General features: G+C 49.5%; 1 protein-coding gene across 2 annotated transcripts in view; it reads left to right on the forward strand.

Annotated features, from left to right (window-relative positions):
- LOC106577338 (transmembrane protein 145-like) overlaps positions 1-16,795 on the forward strand; it is a 79,766-nt gene continuing 62,971 nt past the window's right edge. For both annotated transcript variants that reach the window (XM_014155305.2, XM_045712934.1), the window contains exon 1: positions 1-306. In XM_014155305.2, the coding sequence (XP_014010780.2) occupies positions 202-306 (105 nt within the window). In that variant the 5' untranslated portion in view covers positions 1-201. The remainder of the gene's footprint in view (positions 307-16,795) is intronic.

Here is a 16,795-nt window from a genome sequence, read left to right on the forward strand (position 1 = left end):
AGTGAGTGGGGAAGAAGTAGAGGCGCTTATCCAAAGCGCGCTCACAGCTGAAATATTGGGGCGCCTTTTGCATCGGCAAAAGGCGAGAACGCGCGCCCTGTGTCTTCTCAGCTTCCTTCTCCGATACTGTCGTTTCCTGCATTCCAGTTGATTGGGAAGGGGGGCCGGGACGACCACTGAGTAGCGAAATTCTGGGATAAGATGGAGGTTTGCGAGAGACTTTTGTGCCTGGCCGTGGTGTCCAGCGTTCTCTGCGTTGGCTCGGTTCTGGGGAAATACGTGAGAGGTATCGTCAACACCAAGGAGGTAAGGTGTTTGATACCTAATTTATCACTTGTGACAATGACACCATTATAAGACTCGGCAGCGCCTTCTCATGTAGCCTAAAGCCTTTCCGTGTTTATATTATATTGTGAGTGTGACGCGCTCCGAAATTGCCTGATCATTTTTATTCCAAATCAAGCAATTACTCCAAGATGTTACAGGATGTCCATACTGCCTTGTATTTGTGCGCATCTCTATGCGTGTCAGAGTGAGCGTATTTCTATCTACATCGTTCTGGCTCTGTTTGTGGCTCTCACCAACCGGTAGAAGCAAGCTGTGGATGTTTACGAGAATGTGCCCTCCAAATTCATCTAGCATTTATTTTTCTTTGTGATAGCGCCAAGCGTTGGTGATATCCTACACTGTAACCAATATAACTCACATCCATCGTTCACATATCATAACTGTAACCCCGCCGTTACAGGTGTGCGTCAGTTGTCGCTCACGTCACATATTGTTTATTATTGGTCCTCCTCATCTCACATCAGCCGTGCTCCAACACTTAACACTAGCCTGATATCAATCTGTTATGAATCTCAAAGATATTATTATCTGATTTAATCTATCTGTTTCTATTGATTCCTTCTGCGTTTAGATGTTGTGCTCATATTGTTCCCATGCCCTGCTGTGAGTGACCACGTTATAGGTCGGGCAAGTGTAAAGTGCACCAGACAGATGTGCGCCAGCCGCGACAATCCCGTGCACTGAGCTCTCTCATAACTCTTCTCATCTCAGCTCTTTTAGTGTCCCACTTCTGCATAACAGTTTGATGATCAGGTGTGATATTTAACCCATGACAGTCATGCCTCATAAAGTAGGCTAACACCAGTCCTACACAATATAATTAATTCCCTCTTCCCCCTTCCCTCTTCAAAAGGACCACAATGGAAATAAACTTTATTGTATTATCCTTGATGATTTTCTTATTGTATGTGGAGGTGTCACCGTCTGGAGTGCCCTTTTTGTATGTATTTAAAAAAAAATGGCCTAATAAATTCAATCAATCAATATCATATGTAGAAACACTTAGGCTTCTTATCAGATCATGTGGCTTCCAATCAATAGCTATTGAAAATTGACAAACTATAATATAGTTAACTAGCTAAATACACTAGTGTTTGTATGATATCAGAAATGCTTATGAATAACATAATCCATATTAGATCTCCAGCTCATGCCAGACGTACTCTATACTCTCTTCTCTTACGTGGTGTTAGTCTGAACCAGGGTTGTGTCTTCCATCAAACACCATGTCACTGGTCTGAGTGGACTGACACAACACTCATCTGGACATGTTGATATAGGGTGTGTGTGTGTGTGTGTGTGTGTTGTCCAGTGGGACTGTTCAACACATCAGTCTTGTCTGCGGATTCCCACCCAAGGTCACACACACGCACATGGCCTCACTCCTCCACCTCAAAGTCACAGTAGAGTACAGTCGTGGCCAAAAGTTTTGAGAATGACACAAATATTAATTTTCACAAAATCTGCTGCCTCAGTTTGTATTATGGCAATTCGCATATACTCCAGAATGTTTTGAAGAGTGATCAGATGAATTGCAATTAATTGCAAAGTCCCTCTTTGCCATGCAAATGAACTGAATCCCCCCCCCCAAAAAAAAAATTCCACTGCATTTCAGCCCTGCCACAAAAGGACCAGCTGACATCATGTCAGTGATTCTCTCATTAACACAGGTGTGAGTGTTGATGAGGACAAAGCTGGAGATCACTCTGTCATGCCGATTGATTCGAATAACAGATTCGAATAACAGACTGGAAGCTTCAAAAGGAGGGTGGTGCTTGGAATCATTGTTCTTCCTCTGTCAATCATGGTTAACTGCAAGGAAAAACGTGCCGTCGTCATTGCTTTGCACAAAAAGGGCTTCACAGGCAAGGATATTGCTGCCTGTAAGATTGCACCTAAATCAACCATTTATCGGATCATCAAGAACTTCAAGGAGAACGGTTCAATTGTTGTGAAGAAGGCTTCAGGGCTCAAGAAAGTCCAGCAAGTGCCAGGACCGTCTCCTAAAGTTGATTCAGCAGCGGGATCGGGGCACCACCAGTACAGAGCTTGCTCAGGAATGGCAGCAGGCAGGTGTGAGTGCATCTGCACGCACAGTGAGGCGAAGACTTTTGGAGGATGGCCTGGTGTCAAGAAGGGCAGGAAAGAAGCCACTTCTCTCCAGGAAAAACATCAGGGACAGACTGATATTCTGCAAAAGGTACAGGGATTGGACTGCTGAGGACTGGGGGAAAGACATTTTCTCTGATGAATCCCCTTTCCGATTGTTTGGGGCATCTGGAAAAAAGCTTGTCCGGAGAAGACAAGGTGAGCGCTACCATCAGTCCTGTGTCATGCCAACAGTAAAGCATCCTGAGACCATTCATGTGTGGGGTTGCTTCTCAGCCAAGGGAGTGGGCTCACTCACAATTTTGCCTAAGAACACACCCATGAATAAAGAATGGTACCAACACATCCTCCGAGAGCAACTTCTCCAAACCATCCAGGAACAGTTTGGTGACGAACAATGCCTTTTCCAGCATGATGGAGCACCTTGCCATAAGGCAAAAGTGATAACTAAGTGGCTCGGGGAACAAAACATCGATATTTTGGGTCCATGGCCAGGAAACTCCCCAGACCTTAATCCCATTGAGAACTTGTGGTCAATCCTCAAGAAGCGGGTGGACAAACAAAACCCCACAAATTCTGACAGACTCCAAGCATTGATTATGCAAGAATGGGCTGCCATCAGTCAGGATGTGGCCCAGAAGTTAATTGACTGCATGCCAGGGCGGATTGCAGAGGTCTTGAAAAAGAAGGGTCAACACTGCAAATATTGACTCTTTGCATCAACTTCATGTAATTGTCAATAAAAGCCTTTGACACTTGAAATGCTTGTAATTATACTTCTGTATTCCATAGTAACATCTGATAAACATATCTAAAGACACTGAAGCAGCAAACTTTGTGGAAATTAATATTTGTGTCATTCTCAAAACTTTTGGCCACGACTGTACAACATATCAAATCAGCAGGCGAGGTATGTTCAGGTTCAGTGATGGTGGGGAGGATTATAGGTATGATCAGGTTCAGTGATGGTGGGGAGGATTATAGGTATGATCAGGTTCAGTGATGGTGGGGAGGATTATAGGTATGATCAGGTTCAGTGATGGTGGGGAGGATTATAGGTATGATCAGGTTCAGTGATGGTGGGGAGGATTATAGGTATGATCAGGTTCAGTGATGGTGGGGAGGATTATAGGTATGATCAGGTTCAGTGATGGTGGGGAGGATTATAGGTATGATCAGGTTCAGTGATGGTGGGGAGGATTATAGGTATGATCAGGTTCAGTGATGGTGGGGAGGATTATAGGTATGATCAGGTTCAGTGATGGTGGGGAGGATTATAGGTATGATCAGGTTCAGTGATGGTGGGGAGGATTATAGGTATGATCAGGTTCAGTGATGGTGAGGAGGATTATAGGTATGATCAGGTTCAGTGATGGTGGGGAGGATTATAGGTATGATCGGGTTCAGTGATGGTGGGGAGGATTATAGGTATGATCAGGTTCAGTGATGGTGGGGAGGATTATAGGTATGATCAGGTTCAGTGATGGTGAGGAGGATTATAGGTATGATCAGGTTCAGTGATGGTGGGGAGGATTATAGGTATGATCAGGTTCAGTGATGGTGGGGAGGATTATAGGTATGATCAGGTTCAGTGATGGTGGGGAGGATTATAGGTATGATCAGGTTCAGTGATGGTGGGGAGGATTATAGGTATGATCAGGTTCAGTGATGGTGGGGAGGATTATAGGTATGATCAGGTTCAGTGATGGTGGGGAGGATTATAGGTATGATCAGGTTCAGTGATGGTGGGGAGGATTATAGGTATGATCAGGTTCAGTGATGGTGGGGAGGATTATAGGTATGATCAGGTTCAGTGATGGTGGGGAGGATTATAGGTATGATCAGGTTCAGTGATGGTGGGGAGGATTATAGGTATGATCAGGTTCAGTGATGGTGGGGAGGATTATAGGTATGATCAGGTTCAGTGATGGTGAGGAGGATTATAGGTATGATCAGGTTCAGTGATGGTGGGGAGGATTATAGGTTAGGTTTTTTAGTTTATTTATGTTTGTGTGTGATTGTGATTTCATGTGGCAGTGAGTATGTTGAGGCAAGTGAGTGTGTTTGTGTTGCACCATTGTGTAACCTTACTAATGAATCATTGAGAGGTCCAGGGGTGACTTGACTATAGCTGATTGGTAATTAATTGTTAATGAGGTTTAGCAAGCAAACCGGGTTCTGGAGAGAGGGGGAGAGACGGAGAGAGAGAGGGAAATAGGAAGGGAGGGACAGCGAGAGCGGGGAGAGATGGTGAGAAAGGGACAGGGAGAGAGAGGTAAAGAGGAAGGGAGAAAGAGAGAGATCGAGGAAAGGAGGGACAGACAGAGGGACAGAGAGAGAGAGAGGGAGTATTAGTGACCGCTGTAGTGACCGGATACTGCATCGAGGCCTAGCACTTGATTAATGGGCTGTCTAACACACACACACACACACACACACACACACACACACACACACACACACACACACACACACACACACACACACACACACACTCTTTCACTCACATATACACACACACTCTCTCTCACTCACTCACATACACACGCACACACACTGGCTCAATGTCTCTGCGTCACAATGCAGTGGCCGTGGGGTAATGAGAGGACTAAGGGGGATTAAGGTTGACACCCCATCCACTGTTCCACTGCTCCTGTTCCACTACTCTCCACTGAGACCGACTGGGCCTAGGGCAGGACTACAGGTGTCCTCTGGGCTAGACTTACACTGAGCTGCATGGACTGGGGCTAGACTGGACTGGCCTGCTCAGAAACACTGTTAGGCTCTATTCCCTTACTGTTCCTTAAGCGCATACCCCCCCCACCTGAGTATCTTTTTTCAGCCATATATTTCCTGTTTGAGGAGTGCAAAATCCATTTGTCACTTAAATCTTGCTGCAGTGATTGCTTTAATTTGACTCCTGCGACTCTTTCATACTCTTGCTTGTGCCTGTCGTTTTTCCCCATTAAAGTTACGACCGTGGAAATGACGCCTCTAGCTGTCACGTCCTGACCAATATAAGTTGTTATTTTCTATGGTAGAGTGGTCAGGGCGTGACAGGGGGTGTTTTTGTGTTTGTTCTATGTTTTCTATTTCTATGTTGTAGTTCTAGTTTGTCTATTTCTAGGTTGGGGTTTATTGGGTTGACCTTCAATCGGAGGCAGCTGGTCCTCATTGCCTCTGATTGGAGGTCATATTTAGTAGGGGTGTTTCTGCATGTTGTTTGTGGGTTATTGTCTTTTGAGTAGTGTGTTGTCACGGTTTGTTGGTTTGTATTTTCAAGTTATTAATGTATTGTATTCAGTTTCACTTCTAATAAATATGTGGAACTACGAAAACGCTGCATCTTGGTCCGCTCCTTCGAACAGCCGTGATAGAATAACCCACCAACAAAGGACCAAGCAGCGTAAGAAGAAGGAGCAGCAGGAGGAATGAACATGGGAGCAGATGTTGGACGGGGAAGGACACTGGAGTCAGGCTGGGGAGTACCAGTGCCCGAAGGAGGAACTTGAGGCAGCGAAGGCAGAGCGACGATACTACGAGGCGTTATATGCACCGAAAGGCAAGTGCGAGAGGCAGCCCCAAAACATTTTTTTGGGGGGCACACGGGGAGGTTTGCTAAGTCAGGATGGAGACCTGAGCCAACTCCCCGTGCTTACCATGGGGAGCGGGTGACGAGGAAAGCACCGAGCTATGTGGAAATGCGCACTGTATCGCCCATATGCATTCAAAGCCCGGTGCGCTCGGTGCAAGCTCCTCATCGTTGTCGGGCTAAGATTGGCATTCAGCCAGGAAGGAGTGTGCCTGCTCAGCGCATCTGGCCGCCAATGCGTCTCCTCGGCCCAGTTTATTCTGCGCCTGCTCTACGCACGGCAGCCCTCATTCCCCAGCACAGCCCAGTTCGCCCTGTGCCAGTGCTCCGCCCGTGCCGGGCTACAGTGACCATCCAGCCAGGACGGGTTGTGCAGGCCGTGCGCTCCAGACCTCCAGTGCATCTCCAAGACCCAGTGGACCCTGTGCCTGCTCCGCGTACTCTACCTCCAGTGCACCACCATAGCCCAGTACGTCCTGTTCCTGCTCCCTGCACTAGCCTGAAGGTATGTGGTACTAGTCTGGCGCCTCCAAAGCCAGCCCCACGCATCAGGCCTCCAGTGCGTCTGCCCAGCCCAGTACGTCCTGTTCCTGCTCCCCGCACTCGCCCTGAGGTGCGTGTTACTAGTCTGGTGCCTCCAAAGCCAGCCCCACGCATCAGGCCTCCAGTGCGCCTGCCCAGCCCAGTACGTCCTGTTCCTGCTCCCCGCACTTGCCCTGAGGTGCGTGTTACTAGTCTGGCGCCTCCTATGCCAGCCCCACGCATCAGGCCTCCAGGGCGCATCCATAACCCGGTACAGCCAGTGCCTGCTGTGAGCACTCGGCCATTAGTGTGTCTCCCCAGTCCGGTGAGACCGATTCCTGCTCCTCGCACTCACCCTCCAGTGCGCGTCCATAACCCGGTACAGCCAGTGCCTGCTGTGAACACTCGGCCCCCAGCTACGCTCCTCAGCCCAGAGCCCCCAGCTACGCTCCTCAGCCCAGAGCCCCCAGCTACGCTCCTCAGCCCAGAGCCCCCAGCGACGCTCCTCAGCCCAGAGCCCCCAGCGACGCTCCTCAGCCCAGAGCCTCCAGCGGTGGTCTGCAGCTCAGTGTCTTCAGCGGCGGCCTTTAGCCCAGAGTCTTCAGCGGCGGTTGGCGGTCCGAAGCCTCCGGCGATGATCCATGGTCTGGTTCCTCCGGACATACAGAAGCGGGGGATCAGCGGGCGGTGGGGGTACTACGCCCAGAACCAGAGCTGCCGCCATAGACATTAGTCACCAACCCTACCCTCCCTTTGTGTTTTGTTGGGGGTTTTATTTGTCTGGGTGCATTCGGCGTCTGCACCTGTGGGGGGGAGGGGGTACTGTCACGTCCTGACCAATATAAGTTGTTATTTTCTATGGTAGAGTGGTTAGGGCGTGACAGGGGTGTTTTTGTATGTGCACTATGTTTTATATTTCTATGTTGTAGTTCTAGTTTGTCTATTTCTAGGTTGGGGTTTATTGGGTTGACCTTCAATTGGAGGCAGCTGGTCCTCGTTGCCTCTGATTGGAGGTCATATTTAGTAGGGGTGTTTCTGCATGTTGTTTGTGGGTTATTGTCTTTTGAGTAGTGTGTTGTCCTCTCTGCATCATGGTTTGTTGTTTTGTATTTTCAAGTTATTAATGTATTGCATTCAGTTTCACTTCTAATAAATATGTGTAACTACAAAAACACTGCATCTTGGTCCGCTCCTTCGAACAGCCGTGACACTAGCACTGAGATGCAGTGCCTTAGACCGCTGCGCCACTCGGGAGCCAAAGTGACAATAGTGGTAGGTGGATTGTTTGTCCAGATCTGTAATAGGCTATAGCAGTGGTCCCAACTTTTTTGAGTCAAGATCAGTTTGAGTCAAAATGCAAGCCGAGATCTACCGTTAAAATTGTTTTTTTTCGTTACTTAAAAAATGTAAGCCTATGCAACATTAACCTAATGAAACACTAGTGTAGTAATGAGATTTGAGCAGTAGGTTATAGGCCCAAAACATTATTACCGCATATTGGCTTTGCTTGAATTGCCTTGCCAATGCATTGTTCTTCTCGGGCCGTTTAAAAAAAAATTATATTTAAACATTTGAGTAAGATGTTAAATGCTCTGTGTTTATAAATCTCACAGTATCAACTTCACTGTAGCTGTCTTTAACGCCTGCTACGTTACTACAGACACAGTCATCTGAGCCATCCCATTGGCCAGTTGTAGGCCTATAGTGCACTTGATTTGCTCCCCCTGGGCCCGCCAGGAAGGCAGAGTTTATACCTTCAGACATGTGAAATGTTTCAAAATGTGAACACGTCACCTACCCGGTACGCAGGGCAGCTGAATCAGGTGCACCCACCACCAACAGAGCGAGACATTTACATAAATGTTTGGTGATTGACTAATAATGCCTTGGAGATCGACCAGATTTTTATTTATTGAACATTTGAGAAATCCATATGCATTGGGTGCTTAACCCATTAGGGCGTCACCCATACAACCAGCGTCACCAATAAACAAGGGATATTGGCCAAATGAGCCACTTTCCTTGTGTGTAGATGTGTAGCATTACAAAGCTTTATAGCTTATTGTTTTATTGGTTTTTACTTTCCTAAAATAATAATTGTCCACCTCATGGTTCAGCTGTCAGAGATTTGAGCACTAAATGCATCTGGGCATTGCATGCTTAAGCCTATAGACTTTTATAATAGGCGGTGTCAGAGGAAAGCCCATAAAATGGTCAGACATTGACCCCCCCTCTCTTGTACACTGCTCCTACTCTCTGTTTGTTTGTTAACAATGCATAGTCACTTCGCCCCCACCTACATGTACACCTGCACACTGACTCAGTACCGGTGCCCCCTGTATATAGCCTCGTTATTCTTATTGTGTTACTTTTCATTATTACTTTTTATTTTAGCCTACATGGTAAATATTTTCTTCTTCTTGAACTGCACTGTTGGTTAAGGGCTTGTAAGTAAGCATTTCACGGTAAGTTCTACACTTGTATTCGGCGCATGTGGCAAATAAAGTTTGATTTGATTTAGGCGTCCACTGTACGATATTAATATAAACAATTTATATAAAGGAAGAGAAGCTTAGGCCTAGCCCCAGAGAGAGAGAGAGCGATATGACGAGGGCATGCTATTACACCAGAATGCATTTAATTATCCTTGTCAGATGGGCTAGCCTACTGCGTCTGCTATAGAGATATAGGCGTACAGAAGGAGTCTACTTCGTTAGTTTTTCATGCTAATATTTTTTTATAAAGATAATCATTATATTGTAAGGTTATGGGAGTAACTCTGCTAGGCCTAAAATATTTTTCCTCACCTCAAGTTCAACTGTTGGTGTCAGTTGGAGTGTCGGTGCGCACTCCCTTAATATCATAGGCCTGCAGTATAATAGGCTAATAGCCACATTAAACCTTCACACAAGTTTCTAAACTTTATTAGGGTAATATCAAAAGTAAGTACATTTTTATAGGGAAAATACGAGTAGGATATAATATTGTGGCAAATAAAGAAAAGGGCTCAGAATTAAACAAAACACTTACGAACTGGTCTGAACCTTCACGGCTTTTAATACATTTTATTGGCCTAAAGCCGGCAATTACCAGCTAACCGAAACATATGTTCCAGACAGGCCCAGTTATTCAGGAAACTTTAACGCGTGCTCTGCCTCCTCTCCAATCCGAGCGGCTATTCCCGACTCACCTAGAATCTAACGCTTCAATACAGACGTTGAATTGACAAGGGTACTGTGTGTATATATCTACTTTTTACTGACAAATAAAATCAATCAATCATTCCAATCAGGAGATAACTGTTACAAAACACCAAAAAGTTTGATGACAATCAGAGTGGGCAAGGCTACAAGGTAAGGAGGGATGTATTTTCTGTTTGCTGAGATTGACATCTATGTATTGTGGTGTTGAAAACGGAAACCCTGATATTGAAGTGCCGAAGTCGGCATGCTTTATTTATTGGTTGTGTGGTGCCTTGGCACAGAAACCTGTTGGTGGAAAATGAATTGCATATATTTTATATAATTATAAATATGGAATCAAAATGTTAAAAATCTAATTCCCCTTAGCTGATCATTGTCTTTGGCCAGCTCTGATCGTAGTGTAATGAAACTGCCAGGTGAGCTCTTCTCTGGTGGTCAGCAAACCCTCAACCTTCTGGCCCGTAGCCCTGCCTGCTTTCCATTGTGCCTCAATAAGTTGTTATCCACGTTTATAAACACAGGTTCAATACAGTTGTTGTTATTTGTGGGCGTAAACAAATATTTGTATTGTTGGGGAGGGGGCTACATTTATTTTTACACCATGTGTTGGACTTTTGAATCTGAGGGCATCCTGCTATAAGCATTGTTTTTTAATTAAGCAACATGACAACAGTAATTTAATGAGACTGTCTAGACATCACAGGTGACTGCAGGTAGGGTAGACAGAGCAGGTGACTGCAGGTAGGGTAGACAGAGCAGGTGACTGCAGGTAGGGTAGACAGAGCAGGTGACTGCAGGTAGGGTAGACAGAGCAAGTAGGGTAGACAGAGCAGGTGACTGCAGGTAGGGTAGACAGAGCAGGTGACTGCAGGTAGGGTAGACAGAGCAGGTCACTGCAGGTAGGGTAGACAGAGCAGGTAGGGTAGACAGAGCAGGTGACTGCAGGTAGAATAGACAGAGCAGGTAACTGCAGGTAGGGTGACAGAGCAGGTAGGGTGGACAAAGCAGGTGACTGCAGGTAGGATAGACAGAGCAGGTAGGGTGGACAGAGCAGGTGACTGCAGGTAGGTTAGACAGAGCAGGTAGGGTGGACAGAGCAGGTAGGGTAGGCAGAGCAGGTGACTGCAGGTAGGGTAGACAGAGCAGGTAGGGTGGACAGAGCAGGTGACTGCAGGTAGGGTAGACAGAGCAGGTAGGGTAGACAGAGCAGGTACGGTGGACAGAGCAGGTGACTGCAGGTAGGGTAGACAGAGCAGGTGACTGCAGGTAGGGTGGACAGAGCAGGTGACTGCAGGTAGGGTAGGCAGAGCAGGTGACTGCAGGTAGGGTAGACAGAGCAGGTAGGGTAAACAGAACAGGTGACTGCAGGTAGGGTAGACAGAGCAGGTGACTGCAGGTAGGGTAGACAGAGCAGGTAGGGTAAACAGAACAGGTGACTGCAGGTAGGGTAGACAAGAGCAGGTGACTGCAGGTAGGGTAGACAGAGCAGGTAGGGTAGACAGAACAGGTGGCTGCAGGTAGGGTAGACAGAGCAGGTAGGGTAGACAGCAGGTGACTGCAGGTAGGGTAAACAGAGCAGGTAGGGTTGACAGAGCAGGTGACTGCAGGTAGAATAGACAGAGCAGGCAGGGTAGACAGAGCAGGTAGGGTAGACAGAGCAGGTGACTGCAGGTAGGATAGACAGAGCAGGCAGGGTAGACAGAGCAGGTAGGGTAGACAGAACAGGTGGCTGCAGGTAGAGTAGACAGAGCAGGTGACTGCAGGTAGGGTAGACAGAGCAAGTAGGGTAGACAGAGCAGGTGACTGCAGGTAGGGTAGACAGAGCAGGTGACTGCAGGTAGGGTAGACAGAGCAGGTCACTGCAGGTAGGGTAGACAGAGCAGGTAGGGTAGACAGAGCAGGTGACTGCAGGTAGGATAGACAGAGCAGGTAGGGTGGACAGAGCAGGTGACTGCAGGTAGGATAGACAGAGCAGGTAGGGTAGACAGAGCAGGTAGGGTACACAGAACAGGTGGCTGCAGGTAGAGTAGACAGAGCAGGTAGGGTAGACAGAGCAGGTAGGGTACACAGAACAGGTGGCTGCAGGTAGAGTAGACAGAGCAGGTGACTGCAGGTAGGGTAGACAGAGCAGGTAGGGTAGACAGAGCAGGTGGCTGCAGGTAGGGTGGACAGAGCAGGTGACTGCAGGTAGGGTAGACAGAGCAAGTAGGGTAGACAGAGCAGGTGACTGCAGGTAGGGTAGACAGAGCTGGTGACTGCAGGTAGGGTAGACAGAGCAGGTCACTGCAGGTGGGGTAGACAGAGCAGGTAGGGTAGACAGAGCAGGTGACTGCAGGTAGGATAGACAGAGCAGGTAGGGTGGACAGAGCAGGTGACTGCAGGTAGGGTAGACAGAGCAGGTAGGGTAGACAGAGCAGGTAGGGTAGACAGAGCAGGTGACTGCAGGTAGGGTAGACAGAGCAGGTAGGGTGGACAGAGCAGGTGACTGCAGGTAGGGTAGACAGATCAGGTAGGGTAGACAGAGCAGGTAGGGTGGACAGAGCAGGTGACTGCAGGTAGGGTAGACAGAGCAGGTGACTGCAGGTAGGGTAGACAGAGCAGGTGACTGCAGGTAGGGTAGACAGAGCAGGTAGGGTAACAGAACAGGTGGCTGCAGGTAGGGTAGACAGAGCAGGTAGGGTAGACAGAGCAGGTGACTGCAGGTAGGGTAGACAGAGCAGATGACTGCAGGTAGGGTAAACAGAGCAGGTAGGGTATACAGGACAGGTGACTGCAGGTAGGGTGAACAGAACAGGTAGGGTGAACAGAACAGGTGACTGCAGGTAGGGTAGACAGAGCAGGTGACTGCAGGTAGGGTAGACAGAGCAGGTAGGGTAAACAGAACAGGTGGCTGCAGGTAGGGTAGACAGAGCAGGTGACTGCAGGTAGGGTAGACAAACCAGGTGACTGCAGGTAGGGTAGACAGAGCAGGTAGGGTGAACAGAACAGGTAGGGTGAACAGAACAGGTGACTGCAGGTAGGGTAGACAGAGCAGGTGACTGCAGGTAGGGTAGACAGAGCAGGTAGGGTAAACAGAACAGGTGGCTGCAGGTAGGGTAGACAGAGCAGGTGACTGCAGGTAGGGTAGACAAACCAGGTGACTGCAGGTAGGGTAGACAGAGCAGGTAGGGTAGACAGAGCAGGTGACTGCAGGTAGGGTGGACAGAGCAGGTGACTGCAGGTAGGGTAACCAGAGCAGGTAGGGTATACAGGACAGGTGACTGCAGGTAGGGTAGACAGAGCAGGTAGGGTGAACAGAACAGGTGACTGCAGGTAGGGTAGACAGAGCAGGTGACTGCAGGTAGGGTAGACAGAGCAGGTGACTGCAGGTAGGGTGGACAGAGCAGGTGACTGCAGGTAGGGTAGACAGAGCAGGTGACTGCAGGTAGGGTAGACAGAGCAGGTGACTGCAGGTAAGGTAGACAGAGCAGGCAGGGTAGACAGAGCAGGTAGGGTAGACAACACAGGTGACTGCGGGTAGGGTAACCAGAGCAGGTAGGGTAGACAGAACAGGTGGCTGCAGGTAGAGTAGACAGAGCAGGTGACTGCAGGTAGGGTAGACAGAGCAGGTGACTGCAGGTAGCGTGGACAGAGCAGGTGACTGCAGGTAGGGTAGACAGAGCAGGTAGGGTAAACAGAGCAGGTGACTGCAGGTAGGGTAGACAGAACAGGTGGCTGCAGGTAGGGTGGACAGAGCAGGTGACTGCAGGTAGGGTAGACAGAGCAGGTGACTGCAGGTAGGGTTGACAGAGCAGGTAGGGTAAACAGAGCAGGTAGGGTAAACAGAACAGGTGGCTGCAGGTAGGGTAGACAGAGCAGGTAGGGTGGACAAACCAGGTGACTGCAGGTAGGGTAGACAGAGCAGGTGACTGCAGGTAGGGTGAAATAGCAGGTGACTGCAGGTAGGGTAGACAGAGCAGGTGTCTGCAGGTAGGGTAGACAGAGCAGGTGTCTGCATGTAGGGTAGACAGAGCAGGTAGGGTAGACAAACCAGGTGACTGCAAGTAGGGTAGACAGAGCAGGTGACTGCAGGTAGGGTAGACAGAGCAGGTGACTGCAGGTAGGGTGGACAGAGCAGGTAGGGTGAACAGAACAGGTGGCTGCAGGTAGGGTAGACAGAGCAGGTGACTGCAGGTAGGGTAGACAGAGCAGGTAGGGTGGACAGAGCAGGTGACTGCAGGTAGGGTAGACAGAGCAGGTAGGGTAAACAGAACAGGTGTCTGCAGGTAGGGTAGACAGAGCAGGTGACTGCAGGTAGGGTAGACAGAGCAGGTAGGGTAGACAGAGGAGGTGACTGCAGGTAGGGTGGACAGAGCAGGTAGGGTAAACAGAACAGGTGACTGCAGGTAGGGTAGATAGAGCAGGTGACTGCAGGTAGTGTAGACAGAGCAGGTAGGGTAGACAGAGCAGGTGACTGCAGGTAGGGTAGACAGAACAGGTGGCTGCAGGTAGGGTGGACAGAGCAGGTGACTGCAGGTAGAGTAGACAGAGCAGGTGACTGCAGGTAGGGTTGACAGAGCAGGTAGGTTAAACAGAGCAGGTAGGGTAAACAGAACAGGTGGCTGCAGGTAGGGTAGACAGAGCAGGTAGGGTAGACAAACCAGGTGACTGCAGGTAGGGTAGACAGAGCAGGTGACTGCAGGTAGGGTGAAATAGCAGGTGACTGCAGGTAGGGTAGACAGAGCAGGTGTCTGCAGGTAGGGTAGACAGAGCAGGTGTCTGCATGTAGGGTAGACAGAGCAGGTAGGGTAGACAAACCAGGTGACTGCAGGTAGGGTAGACAGAGCAGGTGACTGCAGGTAGGGTAGACAGAGCAGGTTTCTGCAGGTAGGGTGGACAGAGCAGGTAGGGTAAACAGAACAGGTGGCTGCTGGTAGGGTAGACAGAGCAGGTGACTGCAGGTAGGGTAGACAGAGCAGGTAGGGTGGACAGAGCAGGTGACTGCAGGTAGGGTAGACAGAGCAGGTAGGGTAAACAGAACAGGTGTCTGCAGGTAGGGTAGACAGAGCAGGTGACTGCAGGTAGGGTAGACAGAGCAGGTAGGGTAGACAGAGGAGGTGACTGCAGGTAGGGTGGACAGAGCAGGTAGGGTGAACAGAACAGGTGACTGCAGGTAGGGTAGATAGAGCAGGTGACTGCAGGTAGTGTAGACAGAGCAGGTAGGGTAGACAGAGCAGGGGACTGCAGGTAGGGTAGACAGAACAGGTGGCTGCAGGTAGGGTGGACAGAGCAGGTGACTGCAGGTAGAGTAGACAGAGCAGGTGACTGCAGGTAGGGTTGACAGAGCAGGTAGGTTAAACAGAGCAGGTAGGGTAAACAGAACAGGTGGCTGCAGGTAGGGTAGACAGGGCAGGTAGGGTAGACAAACCAGGTGACTGCAGGTAGGGTAGACAGAGCAGGTGACTGCAGGTAGGGTGACAGAGCAGGTGACTGCAGGTAGGGTGGACAGAGCAGGTGTCTGCAGGTAGGGTTGACAGAGCAGGTGTCTGCATGTAGGTAGACAGAGCAGGTGACTGCAGGTAGGGTAAACAGAACAGGTGGCTGCAGGTAGGGTAGACAGAGCAGGTGACTGCAGGTAGGGTAGACAGAGCAGGTAGGGTGGACAGAGCAGGTGACTGCAGGTAGGGTAGACAGAGCAGGTAGGGTAAACAGAACAGGTGTCTGCAGGTAGGGTAGACAGAGCAGGTGACTGCAGGTAGGGTAGACAGAGCAGGTAGGGTAGACAGAGCAGGTGACTGCAGGTAGGGTGGACAGAGCAGGTAGGGTTAACAGAACAGGTGACTGCAGGTAAGGTAGACAGAGCAGGTGACTGCAGGTAGGGTAGACAGAGCAGGTAGGGTAGACAGAGCAGGTGACTGCAGGTAGGGTAGACATAGCAGGTAGGGTAAACAGAACAGGCTGCTGCAGGTAGGGTGAACAGAGCAGGTGACTGCAGGTAGAATAGACAGAGCAGGTAGGGTAACAGAGCAGGTGACTGCAGGTAGGGTAGACAGAGCAGGTAGGGTAAACAGAACAGGTGGCTGCAGGTAGGGTAGACAGAGCAGGTAGGGTGGACAGAAGTGACTGCAGGTAGGGTAGACAGAGCAGGTAGGGTAAACAGAACAGGTGACTGCAGGTAGGGTAGACAGAGCAGGTGACTGCAGGTATGGTAGACAGAGCAGGTGACTGCAGGTAGGGTAGACAGAGAAGGTGACTGCAGGTAAGGTAGACAGAGCAGGTGACTGCAGGTAGGGTAGACAGAGCAGGTGACTGCAGGTAGGGTAGACATCACAGGTGACTGCATTTAGGGTTGACAGAGCAGGTAGGGTACACATCACAGGTGACTGCAGGTAGGGTAAACAGAACAGGTAGGGTAAACAGAACAGGTGGCTGCAGGTAGGGTGAACAGAGCAGGTGACTGCAGGTAGAATAGACAGAGCAGGTAGGGTAACAGAGCAGGTGACTGCAGGTAGGGTAGACAGAGCAGGTAGGGAAAACAGAACAGGTGGCTGCAGGTAGGGTAGACAGAGCAGGTAGGGTGGACAGAAGTGACTGCAGGTAGGGTAGACAGAGCAGGTAGGGTAAACAGAACAGGTGACTGCAGGTAGGGTAGACAGAGCAGGTGACTGCAGGTAGGGTAGACAGAGAAGGTGACTGCAGGTAAGGTAGACAGAGCAGGTGACTGCAGGTAGGGTAGACAGAGCAGGTGACTGCAGGTAGGGTAGACATCACAGGTGACTGCAGGTAGGGTTGACAGAGCAGGTAGGGTACACATCACAGGTGACTGCAGGTAGGGTAAACAGAACAGGTGACTGCAGGTAGGGTAGACAGAACAGGTGACTGCAGGTAGGGTAAACAGAGCAGGTGACTGCAGGTAGGGTAGACAGAGAAGATTAATACAGGTAGGGGAGACAGAGCAGGTAGGGTAGACAACACAGGTGTCTGCGGGTAGGGTAAACAGAGCAGGTAGGGTAACAGAGCAGGTAGGGTAGACAGAGCAGGT

This window comes from Salmo salar, chromosome ssa02 (genome assembly GCF_905237065.1).
Source record: "Salmo salar chromosome ssa02, Ssal_v3.1, whole genome shotgun sequence".
In the NCBI taxonomy this organism is placed as follows: domain Eukaryota; kingdom Metazoa; phylum Chordata; class Actinopteri; order Salmoniformes; family Salmonidae; genus Salmo; species Salmo salar.